This window comes from Chrysochloris asiatica, unplaced genomic scaffold (genome assembly GCF_000296735.1).
Source record: "Chrysochloris asiatica unplaced genomic scaffold, ChrAsi1.0 scaffold00031, whole genome shotgun sequence".
Taxonomy (NCBI): Eukaryota; Metazoa; Chordata; class Mammalia; order Afrosoricida; family Chrysochloridae; genus Chrysochloris; species Chrysochloris asiatica.
Window position 1 is genome coordinate 7,970,612 of NW_006408549.1, and position 15,433 is coordinate 7,986,044.

Here is a 15,433-nt window from a genome sequence, read left to right on the forward strand (position 1 = left end):
ACATGTATCTATTCCCTGCTTCTTCCCTATTTTCATCCATGTGTTCATATCCAGATAATTCATGTAAGACTTTTGAACTCTGATACATGATCCATAGTTCTAAGTGGATGCCACTTACAAAGCTAGAAAACCTAGTCTCAAAGAGCTGCTTTAATGCTTCCAACTTAAACACTTACTCCCTGGGTACAGCATTCAGTGTCACCTTATTACATGCTATGCATGGTGGTGGTGGTTATGTGCCGTGGAGTCAGTTCTGACTCACAGCAACCCTGCATAGGGTTTCCGAGGCTGTAAATCTTTATGGGAGCAGAAAGTCTTATCTTTCTCCCATGGAACTGCTGGCATAGAGCCAGGCAATGGAAATATGGAGGTGACAGCATACAGCCATTGTCCTTAATGAACATCAAGTATAGTGGGAAAACAGACATGAAACAGAATAATTACTTTACAGTAACATAAAAGTTCAAATGTCCAATATATGATAACTCAGGCCTTTGCTATGTTTTTAAAACTATATTATGGTATATCACATAGACAGATAAAACATCTTTTGTTGTTACCAACAACACAAAGCTGTATATTCAGTGCTCCATAATGGTAATACAATGCTGAAATGTCAAGACTTTGTATGTCTACAGTCACAAAATTAATTCAAGGGCAATATTTTAGAATGAAATAAAGACAATGTCGAGAGTGTTACAGGCACCAGGACCAATTTTTATTTTGATGGTAATTTCTTGATTTGGGGTTTCCTGGATTAAACAAGCATAATTCAAACCTGAAACCCATGTAAATTCAGGTCCATTGCTTCAGATTCAGATCTTTTTTTTTTAAAGCAATAGCTGTGGCCCATAAAGATATGTTTTCTTGTCATATTTCTCTACCACTTCGTGAATATTTTTCACTGATAGTATAACTTTGTATGTAAGTTCCTGAGTTATGTATGAGTCCTGGAGGCACAATGATTAAGCACTTGGCAGCTCACAGGATGGCTGGCAGTTCAAACTCATCAACTACTCAGAAGGAGAAAGATGTTGGCAGTCTGCTTCTGTAAAGATTTACAGCCTTGGAAACCCAGTGGGACAGCTCTACTCTTTCTTAAGTTTGCTATGTGTCAAAACGGCTTTTATGGCAGGGGGCTTAGATTTTTTTTCTTTTTTAAAAAAACAATATGTGTAGGTTGTAGGACATGTCTCAATCGCCACTCTCTGCTTCCACAGGCTGAAGGTCATATCTTCTGTGCACATTAAAATACAAATTCCTTGGTTAAGAAGATTAGGATCACCCTCTAACCACCTGCACATTAGGAAAAGGTAGCATCTTCTTGACTATCTAAATAAAAGAAGTATTTTTTCTTGTCCAGGTATCTGACAGTGAATAGGTTTTCGGGTTGTCTAATCTGCCATACTACCAGAAACGGTAATCTAAAATCCTGAGCTTCTCAATGTTATACTGTCAAGACCACTGATATGAATTTAACTAGAAAATTAGAATGACAAAGTTCCAATAAAGTACATGTTCCTAAAAACACAGAGCAAAATTCCTATTTTTTTATGAGAAGACAAAAAATTTATTATTTCCTCTGAGTCTATTAGGTAGTATATAATGACTGACTAGTAGTAGCTTAACAAATAGTCTTGGGCAGTTCAGTTCTTACTTTATCCAGGTCATAAGTTCCACTGTATCTGGGTCATAGAATTCCTGTAGTTCCGATAATTCTGTCATTAATCGTGGAAAAAACTAAAATGCAAAACAAAATTCCCAAAAGATGTGCATAAGTAACTAGAAAAGTTTAAAATGGCTCAAGGTATTTCAAAAGACTAGGATTAACTTAAGGCCTATGGTATTACAATTTCTCATGGGATAAAATATTGGTCTCACTATATTCTTTCAGTGACCTGCTCATCCTGCTCAACCCAAATCATCTTATTGTTAATTAATTGCCTAGATTCACTGAGTATATCATTACCAAACAAGTAATCATTAGCTTTATCTTTCATGTAGACACATACATTAAAAAAAAAAAAAAAATGAGTTCAAAGGCTATGCAAGTTTACTATTAATTAGTTTCATATAATATTATGATAGGCCAAAGAGTGTATGCCATTTTATAGACATTAAAATTTTGGAGATACAAAATATTTTTTAATATTAAGACTACCTATTTAACAAGGAACTCTGGTAGTGTAGTGGTTACGAACTGGGCTGCTAACCTCAAGGTCAGCAGTTCGAAACTACCAGCTGTTCTGTGGGAAAAAGATTAGGCTTTCTGCTCCTGTGAAGATTTACAGCCTCGGAAATCCTGTATAAGGTCACTATGAGTTGGAAGCAACTCCACGGCACATAACCACCACCCTATTCAACATTTTACAAACAGTAAACTGAATTAATAGAAACATTAAGCATTATGAATAATATTGTTGTCGGTAAGTGCTGTTGAGTTGGTTCTGACTTTAAGCCTCTTAGTATAGGGTTTCCAAGAAGCACCTGGTGAGTCTGGACCACTGACCTTGCAGTTAGCAGTACAGTTTCTGTTCTACAGTGCCACACCAGAGTTCCAAGAACACTGCTGTTGTTGTTGTTAAGTGCCATTGAATTGATTCCGACCCACAGCGACCCTGTGTAGGCTTTACAAGGAGCAGCTGGTGAGCTTGAACTACTGACCTTGCAGTTCAAAAGACTTTGCAATCTGACACGCTAGCCCACAGCACCACACCAGGACTCCAAGAACATTAGTAACATTATACTGATTCATATACTTAACAATAACACTTATACAATAGAATGCTGTTATTAAGTACAGTTGAGTTGATGGTTCTGACCTACAGTGACCCTGTATAAGATTTCCGAGGAGCAGCTGTTGAGCTTGAACCGCCAATCTTGCAGTTCAAACTGACTTTGCAGTCCAGCACATTAACCCCCACAGCAGTATACCAGGACTCCATATAACAGAATATTACTATGAAATAGTATAGTAACATCAATAACTTATTGTTAGAACAGCTTCTAAATAGAAATTTATAGTGAATAAATTTATTGTTGTTGTTGTTATGTGCCGTGGAGTTGGTTCCATCTCATAGTGACCCTGTACAGGGTTTCCAAGGCTGTAAATCTTCACGGGAGCAGAAAGCCTCATCTTTCTCCTGCAGAACAGCTGGTAGCTTCGAACTGCTGACCTTAAGGTTCGCAGCCCAATTTGTAATCACTACGCTACCAGAGCTCCTTAATAAATTCATTGTTGTTGTTGTTGTTGTTAAGTGCCATCGAGCCGGTTCCGACCCATAGCAACCCTGTACAGGGTTTCCGAGGGTGTAAATCTTTACGGGAGTAGAAAGCCTCATCTTTCTCCCGCGGAGCAGCTGGTAGTTTCGAACTGCTGACCTTAAGGTTCGCAGCCCGATTCGTAACCACTACGGAAATTCATTACTACCTGAGAAATAAAGTAAATTTCAATAATGCAGAAAATTTATTTTCTTACCTCCTTCCATAAGCTGAAACCTATTATAGTAGGCACAGCCATGCTCAGAATAAGAGCCTAAAATATAAAAGCAAAGAGTTATGGAAAAATATTTCAGAATGCAACTTTGAGATACTACACAATGACTTTATTGCTAGTCACAAATAACTTACATATCCTTATAATTACGATCATTTCAGTCAGAGAAATTGAAAAGTCATCATGGAACCTAATTCCTGGAGTGAGATGGGTAAAGATTAATGAGCTTCAAACATATTACACTGGAGGTAAAGTGAGACATATATCTACTGGTCTATGAATTTAAGGCATAACATAAAAAAAGCAATACTCTTAAACAGGGAATCAGTATGTGACAATTTACCAGAAATATAAGTCATTAGTAGTTCATAAAGGATACTAAACTGTTACCTAAAAACCAACAAAAAAAAAAAACAGTGAACTAATATAGAGAAAATAGCTAATGATTAGTAGCTACATACTAATATGTTTAGCTAAGAAAGCATTAATTCTTCTGGGAATAGGATTGGCACAATACATCACATCAATGTTACTGTTAACTCATCAAATTCCAGATAAAACTGTTCTTCCTATTGTCTCTATAAGTTTGTGACCCACCTGATTTACAAAGAAACCTAGGAGACATCATGGTTTATTCCTCTTCCTCATTTCCCTATATTTAATCAAACACCAAGTAATATGAATCTTCTTTTCTAACCTTTCTTAAACTCCAGTATGATGTTGTTAAGTGTAATCAAATAGACTTCAGAGTACAAAAAACTGGGATGTGAATCACAGTTTCCAAACTGATAAGGTATAAGTACTCTCAGGAAAGTTATTTAATCATTTTAAACCTTAGTTTCCTTATCTACAAAATGGAAATAATCAAACCAAGCTAACAGGTTCATTGTAATCATTGAACTTGACACACAACAAATTGAAACTTTTGTTACCTTCATCCACCATGACTTGTCCCTTGTCAATGATAATCTTTTCCTTGGCTCTGGTTTTCACCCTTAGGCCTATCATTCACAGCAGTGAGAAAGTAATGTAATAGAAAATGTACATTCATCTCACCTTTTGGAGAAATCTAAGTTCTTTAGCATGACATCCAAAGGTCCCATGACCTGACCATCATATCTCTATATGTGATGTGCAGTAGCATTTTTTAACTATCCCTGCCCTTAAGCTTGATTTGCCACTCAAACTAAATATATAATGCTCTTCCTTGCTTCTGTTTTCAGTCCCTTTGATTATACCATGCTCTTTGCTTACCCCTGCATTGATTCCTACTATCATGGACATCGTTGTTTCTCCCTTCATTTGACTATTAAATCATCTTTCAAATCTCAGACTGAAAAGTCTTCTCTAAATCCCTAAAAATAATTCTATTAAATAGCTCTCTTCTATAGAGTCCTGGTGTGGCACTGTGGGTTAATGTGCCAGACTGCAAAGCCGTTTGAACTGCAGAGTTGGCAGTTCGAGCTCACCAGCTGCTTCTCGGAAACCCTATACAGGGTCGCTATGGGGCGGAACCGGCTCGACAGCCTTCACAACAAAGTTCCAATAGCATTCTATAAATATTTATTATTTGTTTTATAACTTGTTGTGGTTAAGTGCCGTCAAGTCGGTTCTGATCCATAGCGACCCTGTATAGGGTTTTGCAGGAGCAGCTGGTGAGCTCGAATTGCCAACCCTGCAGTTCAAACGGCTTTGCAGTCTGGTGCATTAACCCACAGGACTCGTTTTATGCCAGACTGTTATCAACTGGATAAAATTATATTTTCTTTATCTTTGTATTTCAAGCATTTATCTTTATATTCTATGTTTCATGTGGAAAACATACCACAGTTCTAAATAAGGCCAAGGAAGACATAAAAATTAATCCTTGGTGGCCTCCCACATTATTAATTTGAATTTTTGTATTTTACTTTTTAATGAAAATGGAAAACATTACTTTTATAATTAGAAATTGTATTCAATGTGGTTTCTATTTATTAGCATTTATTTTTGTTTACCTTGAGAAGAAACAAGAACCTAACACAAAATAATCATGACTCACCAACAATATTGGATGTACAGTTCTTAGTCGAAGCCACTTGAAAAGGGTGATCCAAAGTTCAGGAGAACAAACACCAAATGCTGCTAACATACACACATAAGGAGTCCAGAGGTATTTTAAGCTGAAAAAAACAAATAAAAGGAAGCACAGGTCAGAGCCTTTTGGACATCTTGTCTCTTTTGTGAATTCTCTTCTACTCATAAAATCACTAACATGTCTAAGGAGAAATGAGAAAATTGGCCTCTAATTTTCAGTAAAAGATTATTACTCAGGTCTTAAATAATGAGAAAACATGAGGATTACCACCTAAGGATAAAATATAAGCATTAACATTAATGAGGATGCAGTGAAATTATACTCATAGAAAGTAAATAAAATTTTACAGCTTTTCCAGAAGGCAACATGGCAAAACCTATAAAAATTAAAATATTCTATGACAGGTAATCCTACTTCCAATAATACAGCCTATAAAAATATTAGCATATATGTATAAAGCTATATACACAAGGGTTTTAATTGCAGCATGCTATTTTAATAGCAAAAATTAAAAACCTAAGCAAGACCAAAACAAACTCACTGCAATCAAGTCAGTTCCAACTCATAATGACTCTATAGGACAGAATGGAATTGCCCCATATTCCCAAGGCTGCACATTTTTACAGAAACTGACTGCCACATCTTCTTCCAGAGGAGCAGCTGGTGGGTTCAGACCACCAACCTTTCTGTGAGCTGTTAAGCACTTTAACTACTGCATCTCCAGGGCTCCATAAAATCAAGCTAAGTGTCCTTGAATAGGGACTTATTAAGAAAAATAAAAACAGCCTAATTCAAAACTTCACAAAAAATAACTCCTATTAGGTTGTTGTTGTTATGTGCCATCAAGTCGGTCCCGATCCACAGCGACCCTGTATAGGGTTTCCAAGGAGCTTCTGGTGAGCCTAAACCACCAACCTTGCAGTTCAAATGGCTTTGCAGTCATTAACCCATAGTGCCACATATATGTATAGTACAGCAAAAAATAGTATCTGGAAAGTGGGATGAAGGGATTTTTACTTCTTATTTTAAACACATATATAGCACACACCAGGCACAGTGTACATGTACCAGTCATGTGAAAAACATACCATAGTTCTAAATCAAACAAGAAAGGTATTATACAAATTATTTTATTATTTGGGTTTGTTATAATCTATAATGTGACAATAATTAAAAAAAACAAGCAAACTAGGATTAAAAAATTGGGGAACTTAAATGAAAAAGATTTAAAATTCGGGCACACAGAAAAATGAATTTGTGCAAACAAAGGACAACATATGTTGTCCATATTAGGCTGTAAAGGAGACAAAAGGCATCAGTTACCTCAGGAGAAGGTAAAAACTGAAAATGGAAGAGGGAGAGTTCTGAGAAAATTTTGGATAGCAGGGCTTCATAAACATTTATCATGGAAAAATCACATTTCAGGGGATAAAATCTGTGAATGATATGAAAGAGAACCACTAGATGGTTTAATGATATATTCCTTGGTGTCAAACTTTGAAGAGATGAGAAGAATCCGAGGTTACAGAAAAAATGTGAACTATTATGGTTTTGGAGTCCTGGTGTGGCGCTGTGGGCTAATGCATCAGACTGCAAAGTCCCTTGAACTGCAAGGTTGGTGGTTCAAGCTCACCAACTGCTCCTTGGAAACCCTATACAGGGTCGCTATGGGTTGGAATAGACTCAATGGCATTTATCAACAATAACATTATGGTTTTATAAAACAGCAAAGCTACAGAATGAAATAAAGTAATTCATTTAATAAACATTTATCAATCATGTACTACAGCTTGACATAAGTATTAGAGAGTGGAAAAAAATCAGACCCTCAAAGAGCTTTTTCTGAAGATCATTAAAACTATACATTTAGGAAACAGTCATAAAAATTACCTACTGTTAGCACAAAGACCAATTTTAGAATGTGATTACTGAAAGCACAAACACCAATTTTAGAATGCGATTAATAACAGCTTATAAGAAATGAATACTGACTTGGGATCAAAATCAAGCCTTGAGAGAAGCAGTGAGTGTATGTATAACGTTGTTAAGTGCTGTCGAGTCAATTCCAACTCATAGCGACTCTGTATAGGGTTTCTGAGGAGCAACTTGGTGAGTTTGAACCGCTGACCTTGCAGTTCAAACTGACTTTATGCTCAAGTGCTTATTCTACAGTGCCACATCAGGACATGTTGAAAGAGAGGAATACATTTATTTTCTTGTAGTCAACTCCCAACTTAACCTCCAACTAATTTTCCTGTTTCTGGGACTATCAACACTATTGGTCAGTCAGAATCAGTACAAGGATCTAGTTTATAGATCCAAAGGGTACCATTCACTTTAAACTGTATGCATAGAACATCTCCTGGAGCACAACCTCCTGTCCTAGAGATTACTTCATTAATACCAAATCTATTTGCTTCCATAACCATTTTACTGCAACAGCCTATTAATATTAATTAAAACCTATAGCCTTAGATTCCTCTCTAATTCAATCTAAGCATCAATACTATATGAGTTTTTTTCATTGTAACTCTAAGATATTTTGTTAAAAATCTTTAGTGGTTCCTCAGTGCCTAATGAATTAACTGTGAACTCATCCAGATAGTTGGTAAGGTTTTCTAAAATATGGCCTAGACTTACCTTTCCAGTCTTTCCTTCTCTAAAAATCTGGGTTTCAGCTGGAATTTGTGGAACAATATCAGTGTTCCATCCCATAATCAGTTATTATGCACATAACTTCTTGGTAGAATGCTGTTTATTAGAGTGAAACACTATTCACACTTCATGTTATCATTAAGAAATTTCCACTAGTACTGTGTTTCGCAGTTTGATAGTCTACAGACTACTTACAAGAAAACATTTTGAAATACATAAAATACATGGGCTTATAATGGAAACAAATTATACTGAAATACTAGTATAAATTATATCATAATATTGTTTTGTATTAAAACAGAGTACAGGTCTAATAACTACTATAAATTTAAAACTAGTGATGTGTATAAATGATATTTTAGGATATAGGCAAAATTAGATCCAGAGGGCGTGAAGGAAGATAGAATCTCCACTGAGTAGCATCCAATCTGTCTGGGCGGGGTTAATGAAAGGTGATGGGATAGGTCCCTTGTGGTACAATGGTGAATAATAATTGTTATCAAGACTGTGAGGGTTGGAAATGTAAAGGGAGACGTTTTGTAGCAAAAAGAGAGGAGTGACTGACTTTGCAGTCTAGGAGCGGAGGTCCGTGGAACCATAAAGGAAGAAGAGCAAAGTGTGGGACCCTACCCAGAGAAGCAGTGACACCAGAGATGGAGACAGAGAAGATGACATGGAGAGATGGAGCAGCTGGGGACTTTAGATCCAGAGAGGGAGAGGGGCTGTGTGCTGATGACCAGGGGGCAGGCTTACAGGGTATATCCTTTGGCTGGTTGATGATGCAAAGAGGGGATTGTAACCATGGCAATAAAATGATATACGATAGAATGAATGTAAAACTAATGTTCTCCCATGTAAACTATCATATAATTCACAATAAAACATAAAAAAAAAAAAAAAAAAAGGGGGAGCGACGGACTTTGCAGTCCAGGAGCAGAGGTCCCTGGGACAATCAAGAGAGAAGAGTGAAGTGCAGGACCCTACTCAGAGAATCAGTGACGCCAGAGAGATGGAGGCAGAGAAGATGACGTGGAGAGATGGAGTGGCTGGGGACTTTAGACCCAGAGGGAGAGGAGCTGTGCGTTGATGATTGAGGGGCAGGCTTGTGGGGTATACACTTTGGTTGTTTGATGATACATGGAGGGATTGTAATCATGGCAATGAAACAATATACGATAGGATGAATGTAAAGTTAATGTTCTCCCATGTAAACTATCACATAATTCACAATAAAAACTTCAAAAAAAAGAAGTGAGGGGAGATGCACAGGAACACCCACACTTGCAGATAATACCCACTTGACCTGGCTTCAATGGCTGGATGATCAGAACGCAACTAGAAAAAAGAAGAGGGGGAAAAAGGAGTAATCTGATACAATTTGATGAACTTGACCAATATCTGTGGATGCAGTAGCTCAAAAGACAGAACAAATCTTTACAGATTTGGAATACTGGGTAGACAGCAATGGGCAACTTAGACACTGGCTACCCAAAATGGGAGGGCTACAAAGGCAAGAAGTGACTGGCTTACAAGCTATCAAGAGGGAGCCTAAATCCAGAGGGTGCAGGGGAAGGTAGAATCTCCACTGAGTACTATCCAAACTGTCTGGACGAGGCTGATGAAAGGAGACAGGGATAAGACTCTTGTGGTACAATAGTGAATAATTGCTATCAGGACTGACTGTGAAGGATGGAAATGTAAAGGTAGGCGTTTTGTAGCAAAAGGAGGAGAGTTGTTGACTTTGCAGTCCAGGAGCAGAGGTTCCTGGGACCATTAAGGGAGAAGAGTGGAGGGTGGGACCCTACCCAGAGAAGCAGTGATACCTAAGATGGAGGCAGAGAAGATGACGTGCAGAAACGGAGTGGCTGGGGACTCTAGACCCAGAGAGAGAGAGGGACTGCGTGCTGATGACTGAGGGGCAGGCTTGCAGGGTGTACCCTTTGGTTGGTTGATGATGTATGGTGGGGATTGTAACCATGGCAATGAAACGATATACGATAGAATGACTGTAAAACTAATGTTCTCCCATGTAAACTATCACATAATTCACAATTAAAACTTAAAAAAAAACAACAAACTGATGTGATTGGAGAGTTTAATAAAAGAACTGAGCAAACCCAGCATATTGTAAGCTTACCAAGACTCTGCTGCTTCAAGAGAGAAGGCCAGCAGTTTGGGAACTAAGCTCAATTTGAAGTGAAAGATATTAAAAGCCTTTTTGATGACATATAAAGATGTGTTCTCCAATGTATATTTTATCAGAACCAAAACCGTCATTTCATCTTTCACTGTCATATTTTTCATGTGAGTACAAATTTTAGAGTGGAATAAAAGGTATTGTTTATTGAACTCCTACCCTAAAATCCTCAATGCTACCCAATGCCCTGGACTGCAATGGTGGTTTGAACTTGTAAAGTTGACTGTTCAAGGTCACCAGCCGCTCTGGTTGGAACCAACTTGACAGCACTTAACAACAACTCAATAAAAACAATTCAATATATTTCTAGACATATCAGATATACTGAGGCATTACTCCTAGACAGACTGTCTTTACAATATTGTTGTTGTTGCTGTGCCATTGAGTTGATGCTCACTCATAGTAATCCTATAAAACAGAGCAGAACTGCCCCATAGGGTTTCCAAGGCTTTCAATCTTTATAGATGTAGACTGTTAAATCTTTCTCTGAAGGAACAGCTGGTGGGTTCCAGCCACTGATCTTTAGATTAGCATCTCAGTGCACCCACTACATCACCCAGCTCCTTTTCAAAAAGGATAGCTCTTTGTAAAATTATACAGGTCAAATAAAGTACACTTACCCTTCTATAACCATTGCAAGAGAACCCAATAAAATAGTGTGAATTACATGATAAATTATTTCTGGCCTTCCTCCAATTCGTCCATCTTCGAGTGAAACAGTTTCTTTCATTGACTTCCCACTATAAAAAGGAAGTGAAAAACCAAAGATACATTTATCATCTTTAGAGCCTATCCCTAAAGTTTTAATTTCCTCATGAAACAAAACACAGATGGTTCTTGATAAGAATTAAATTATGTGCTGTAAATCCTAACCTATCTACTGGCAGTTATAATCCCATCTGGGAATACTTTTTCTTTACATTAATGAGGCAGTGTAGTGTATGATGTGGTTTCAGTTAATCTCTCTTAATATATAAAAAGGCAGATTACGCAAGCAAACAGAGATGGGAGAAGATACTGTACTTTTCACACTCTACTTTTTATGCCAGCTTGAGGGAATAGGAAGGAAAAGGATAGAGAGTTTATAGCATGCTACTCTAACTGTGTGGTGCTGTAGGATATGCACTGGATCCCAAGGTCGGTTTGAATCGCAATGTGGCGATTCAAACTCATCAGCTACTCCTTGGAAACCCTATACAGGATCACTATGAGTCAGGACTGACTAGATGGCACTTAACAACAACAACATACTAACTGTATTTTATAACAACATGCAAAAAAGCAGCATAGCATACTTAGGAAAATACCTAGGGAAGAAGTACATGATTGGAAATTTTTTTTTTAAAACAGGTAGAACATGGGCTTAATTTGGGTAAAAATATGATAAATGCCAGGAGTCCTGGTGTGGCGCTATGGGTTAATGCACCAGACTTGCAAAGCTGTTTGAATGGCAAGGTCGGCAGTTCAAGCTCACCAGCTTCCTCTCGGAAACCGTATGCATGGTTGCTATGGGTCGAAACTGACTCGATGGGACTTAACAACAATAACAACAGTACCACATGAATATCACCAAGGAACCGAGAAATAGGAGCTCTTCGAGAGACAAGGCCCTTCAAGACATAGAAGTCTTTCTCTAGAACTAGAGCCTTGAATTCAGACTTCCAGCCTCCTAACTGGGAAGAAATGTCTGATTGTTAAAATCACCTACTTGTGTTATTTTTGTTAGAGCAGCAATAGATAACTAAGAATTCTTAAGATTTGAAAATAAATTTTCTAATCAAACACCTAGCTTACATATCTCCAAGTATTTGTAAATGGCTTTTAAAACTTAAAGATAACTGACTTTGTGAAGACCAATAAGAAAGTTCAGGAAATAGGATACAAAGGTTATCTTATATTTGCTTTTCTAAGATCAGTTAGCACTTAATTACAGTTATTAAATGAGTATGGGCAAATCATAGTCTGAATAACTAAATCCTCAAAATTAAGATACTATACATAAGCTCCTTTCAAATGTAATAAAGATATTTATGAATAGTCTAACTTTATCATTTAAAAATCACCTGTGTCATTTAAGTCAAATGAAAGATATTATTCTTAAGCGAAAATCTGATCAAATTAGCAAATTTGTCTGTAAAAGTTTAACTCATTATTTAGATATTACTCTATAAATATATTAAGTCTGGATCACTACATATTTAAATATATAAAACTAAATTTGAATTTCATCTGATTTGAAGTTGCTAGTTGCTATCTAGTCAGTTCTGGAAGTGTGCAGAGAACTGCTTCACAAGGTTTTCAAGGTTATGAACTTCCAGAAGCAGATCCTAAGGCCTGTCTTTCAAGGTGCCTCTGGGTAGGTTTGAACTACCAACCTTTGATTAGAGGTCCAATTACGCAATCATCTTGCCATTCAAGGGCTCCTTATAAAATATCTTATAGTTATGTTTTACATATCAATGAACAGAATTAGAAGCTTTAAAATGTATAAAAAATTCTTTTTTTGGTATCTGTTCATTGTTCTCTCCTGTCTGCGCACCTCCATTCTGGTGACTAGAGGGTATGCCGGAATGAATGGACACCCACACCCACTCATAGAGGGTTCTACGACATGTGCACACAGATCTCCTCGAAATTTAAAGTGACAGTTTCCACTTAAGACCAAACGGCCACCACTCGTCTGTCAGTTTGTCTTACTGTGGTGGCCTGTGACTTGCTGTGATTTTGAAAGCTATGCCATGGGTACTTAAAATACCAGCAGGGTCACCCATGGTGGACAGGTTTCAGATGAGCTTCCAGATAAAGAAAGACAAGGAAGAAAGAGTGACGGACTATTTCCAAATATTAAGTCACTGAAAACCTTATCAATAGCAGAGAAACACCGTCAAATATAGTGCCAGAAAACGAGCCCCTCAAGATGGAAAGCACTCAAAATGTGACTGGGGAAGAGCTGCCTCCTCAAAGTAGAGTTGACTGTGATGACATGAATGGAGTAAAGCTCGTGGGAGAAAAGCCTGTGGGACCTTCATCTGCTGATGGGGCACAATTCAAAATGAAGAGAAACAGCTGCAAACATCCATTGAAAATCAGAACATGGAATGTATGAAATATGAATCTGAGAAAATTGGAAGTTGTCAAAAATGAAATGGAACATAAACATCAATATCTTAGGCATTAGTGAGCGGAAATGGACTGGTATCAGCCATTTTGAATCTGACACCCACATGGTCTACTATGTAGGAAATGACAAATTGAAGAGGAATGGTGTTGCATTTATCATCAAAAAGAACATATCCAGATCAGGCATGAGGTGCAACGCTGTCACTGATAGGACAATATGAGCCCCTCAGGTTGGAAGGCACTCAAAATGTAACTGGGGAAAAGCTGCCTCCTCAAAGTAGAGTTGACCGTGATGATGTGAATGGAGTAAAGCCTGTGGGAGTAAAGCCCATGGGACCTTCATTTGTTGATGGGGCACAACTCAAAATGAAGAGAAACAGCTGTAAACATCCATTAATAATCAGGAAATGGAATGTATGAAGTATAAATCTGGGAAAATTGGAAATTGTCAAAAATGAAATGGAACGCATAAACTTCAATATCTTAGGCATTAGTGAGCTGAAATGGACTGGTATTGGTCATTTTCAGTCTGACCACCACATGGTTTACTATGCAGGAAATGACAAACTGAAGATGAATGGTGTTGCATTCATTGTCAAAAAGAACATATCCAGGTCAGTCATAAGGTACAATGCTGTCTATGATAGGATAATATCCATGCACCTACAGGGAAGACCAGTTAATACCACTATTATTCAAATTTACGTATAACCACTAAAGCCAGTGAGGATGAAATAGAAGAATTCTACCAACGTCTTCAAACTGAAATCGATCAAACATGAAATCAAGATGTATTGATCATTACTGAAGATTGGAATGCAAAGGTTGGGAGCAAAGAGGAAGGATCAGTAGTTGGAAAATATGGCCTTAGTGATAGAAATGATGCTAGAAAACGCATGATAGAATTCTGCAAAACCAATGATTTGTTCATTTCAAATACCTTCTTAAGACAGCATAAGACATGACTATACACATGGACCTCACCAGATCGAATACATAGAAATCAAATTGACTACATCTGAGGGAAGAGATGATGGAAAAGCTCCATATCATCAGTGAAAACAAGGCCAGTGACAGACTATGGAACAGACCATCAGTTACTCATATGCAAATTCAAAATGAAGCTGAAGAAAATGAAAACAAGTGCCCGAGAGTCAAAATATGACCTTGAATATATCCCACCTAAATTTAGATATCATCTGAAGAACAGATTTGATACATTAAACACTAAAGGCCAAAAACCATTAGAATTGTGGGATGACATCAAGAACATCATACATGAAGAAACCTAACAAAAGAGGGAAAAGACACAAATAACACACATTAGAAACCACATGAGAGATGTCACAATGGAACCAAAGGAAATCAAAAGGATAGTAACAGAATGCTATGAAGAGTTATACTCCAACAAATTTGAAAACTTACAAGAGATGGATACATTTTTAGATAAACATGACCTACCTAAACTTACACAAAGTGAAGTATAAAATATGAACAGATCAATAAAAAAAGAAGAAATCGATCAGGTCATCAAAAGACTTCAAACCAAAAAAGTCCTGGCCCAGATGGCTTCACTGGTGAATTCTTCCAAACATTCACGGAAGAGCTGTCAACAATTCTACTCAAATTATTCCAAAATATAGAGGAGGATGAAAAACTTCCTAATATATTTTATGAAGCAAGCATAGCCCTCATACCAAAACCAGGGAAGGACGCCACTAAGAAAGAAAACTATAGACCAATATACCTCATGAACATAGATGCAAAAATTATCAACAAAATACTAGCCAACAGACTGCAGCAACACATCAAAAAGATAATACATCATGATCAAGTGGGATTCATATCAGGGATGCAAGGATGGTTCAACATTAGAAAAACGATCAAC

The 15,433-nt window shown here is 37.3% G+C and overlaps 1 protein-coding gene across 1 annotated transcript in view; it reads right to left on the reverse strand.

The window, feature by feature from the left end:
* The window catches only part of DPY19L4 (dpy-19-like 4 (C. elegans)), a 76,994-nt gene that overhangs the window by 6,326 nt on the left and 55,235 nt on the right, over positions 1 to 15,433 (reverse strand). Inside the window, exons 13-16 of the mRNA XM_006859211.1 lie at positions 11,046 to 11,165; positions 5,538 to 5,658; positions 3,479 to 3,535; positions 1,658 to 1,740 (exon numbers count right to left, since the gene is read on the reverse strand). Coding sequence (XP_006859273.1) covers positions 1,658 to 1,740; positions 3,479 to 3,535; positions 5,538 to 5,658; positions 11,046 to 11,165 — 381 coding nt within the window. The remainder of the gene's footprint in view (positions 1 to 1,657; positions 1,741 to 3,478; positions 3,536 to 5,537; positions 5,659 to 11,045; positions 11,166 to 15,433) is intronic.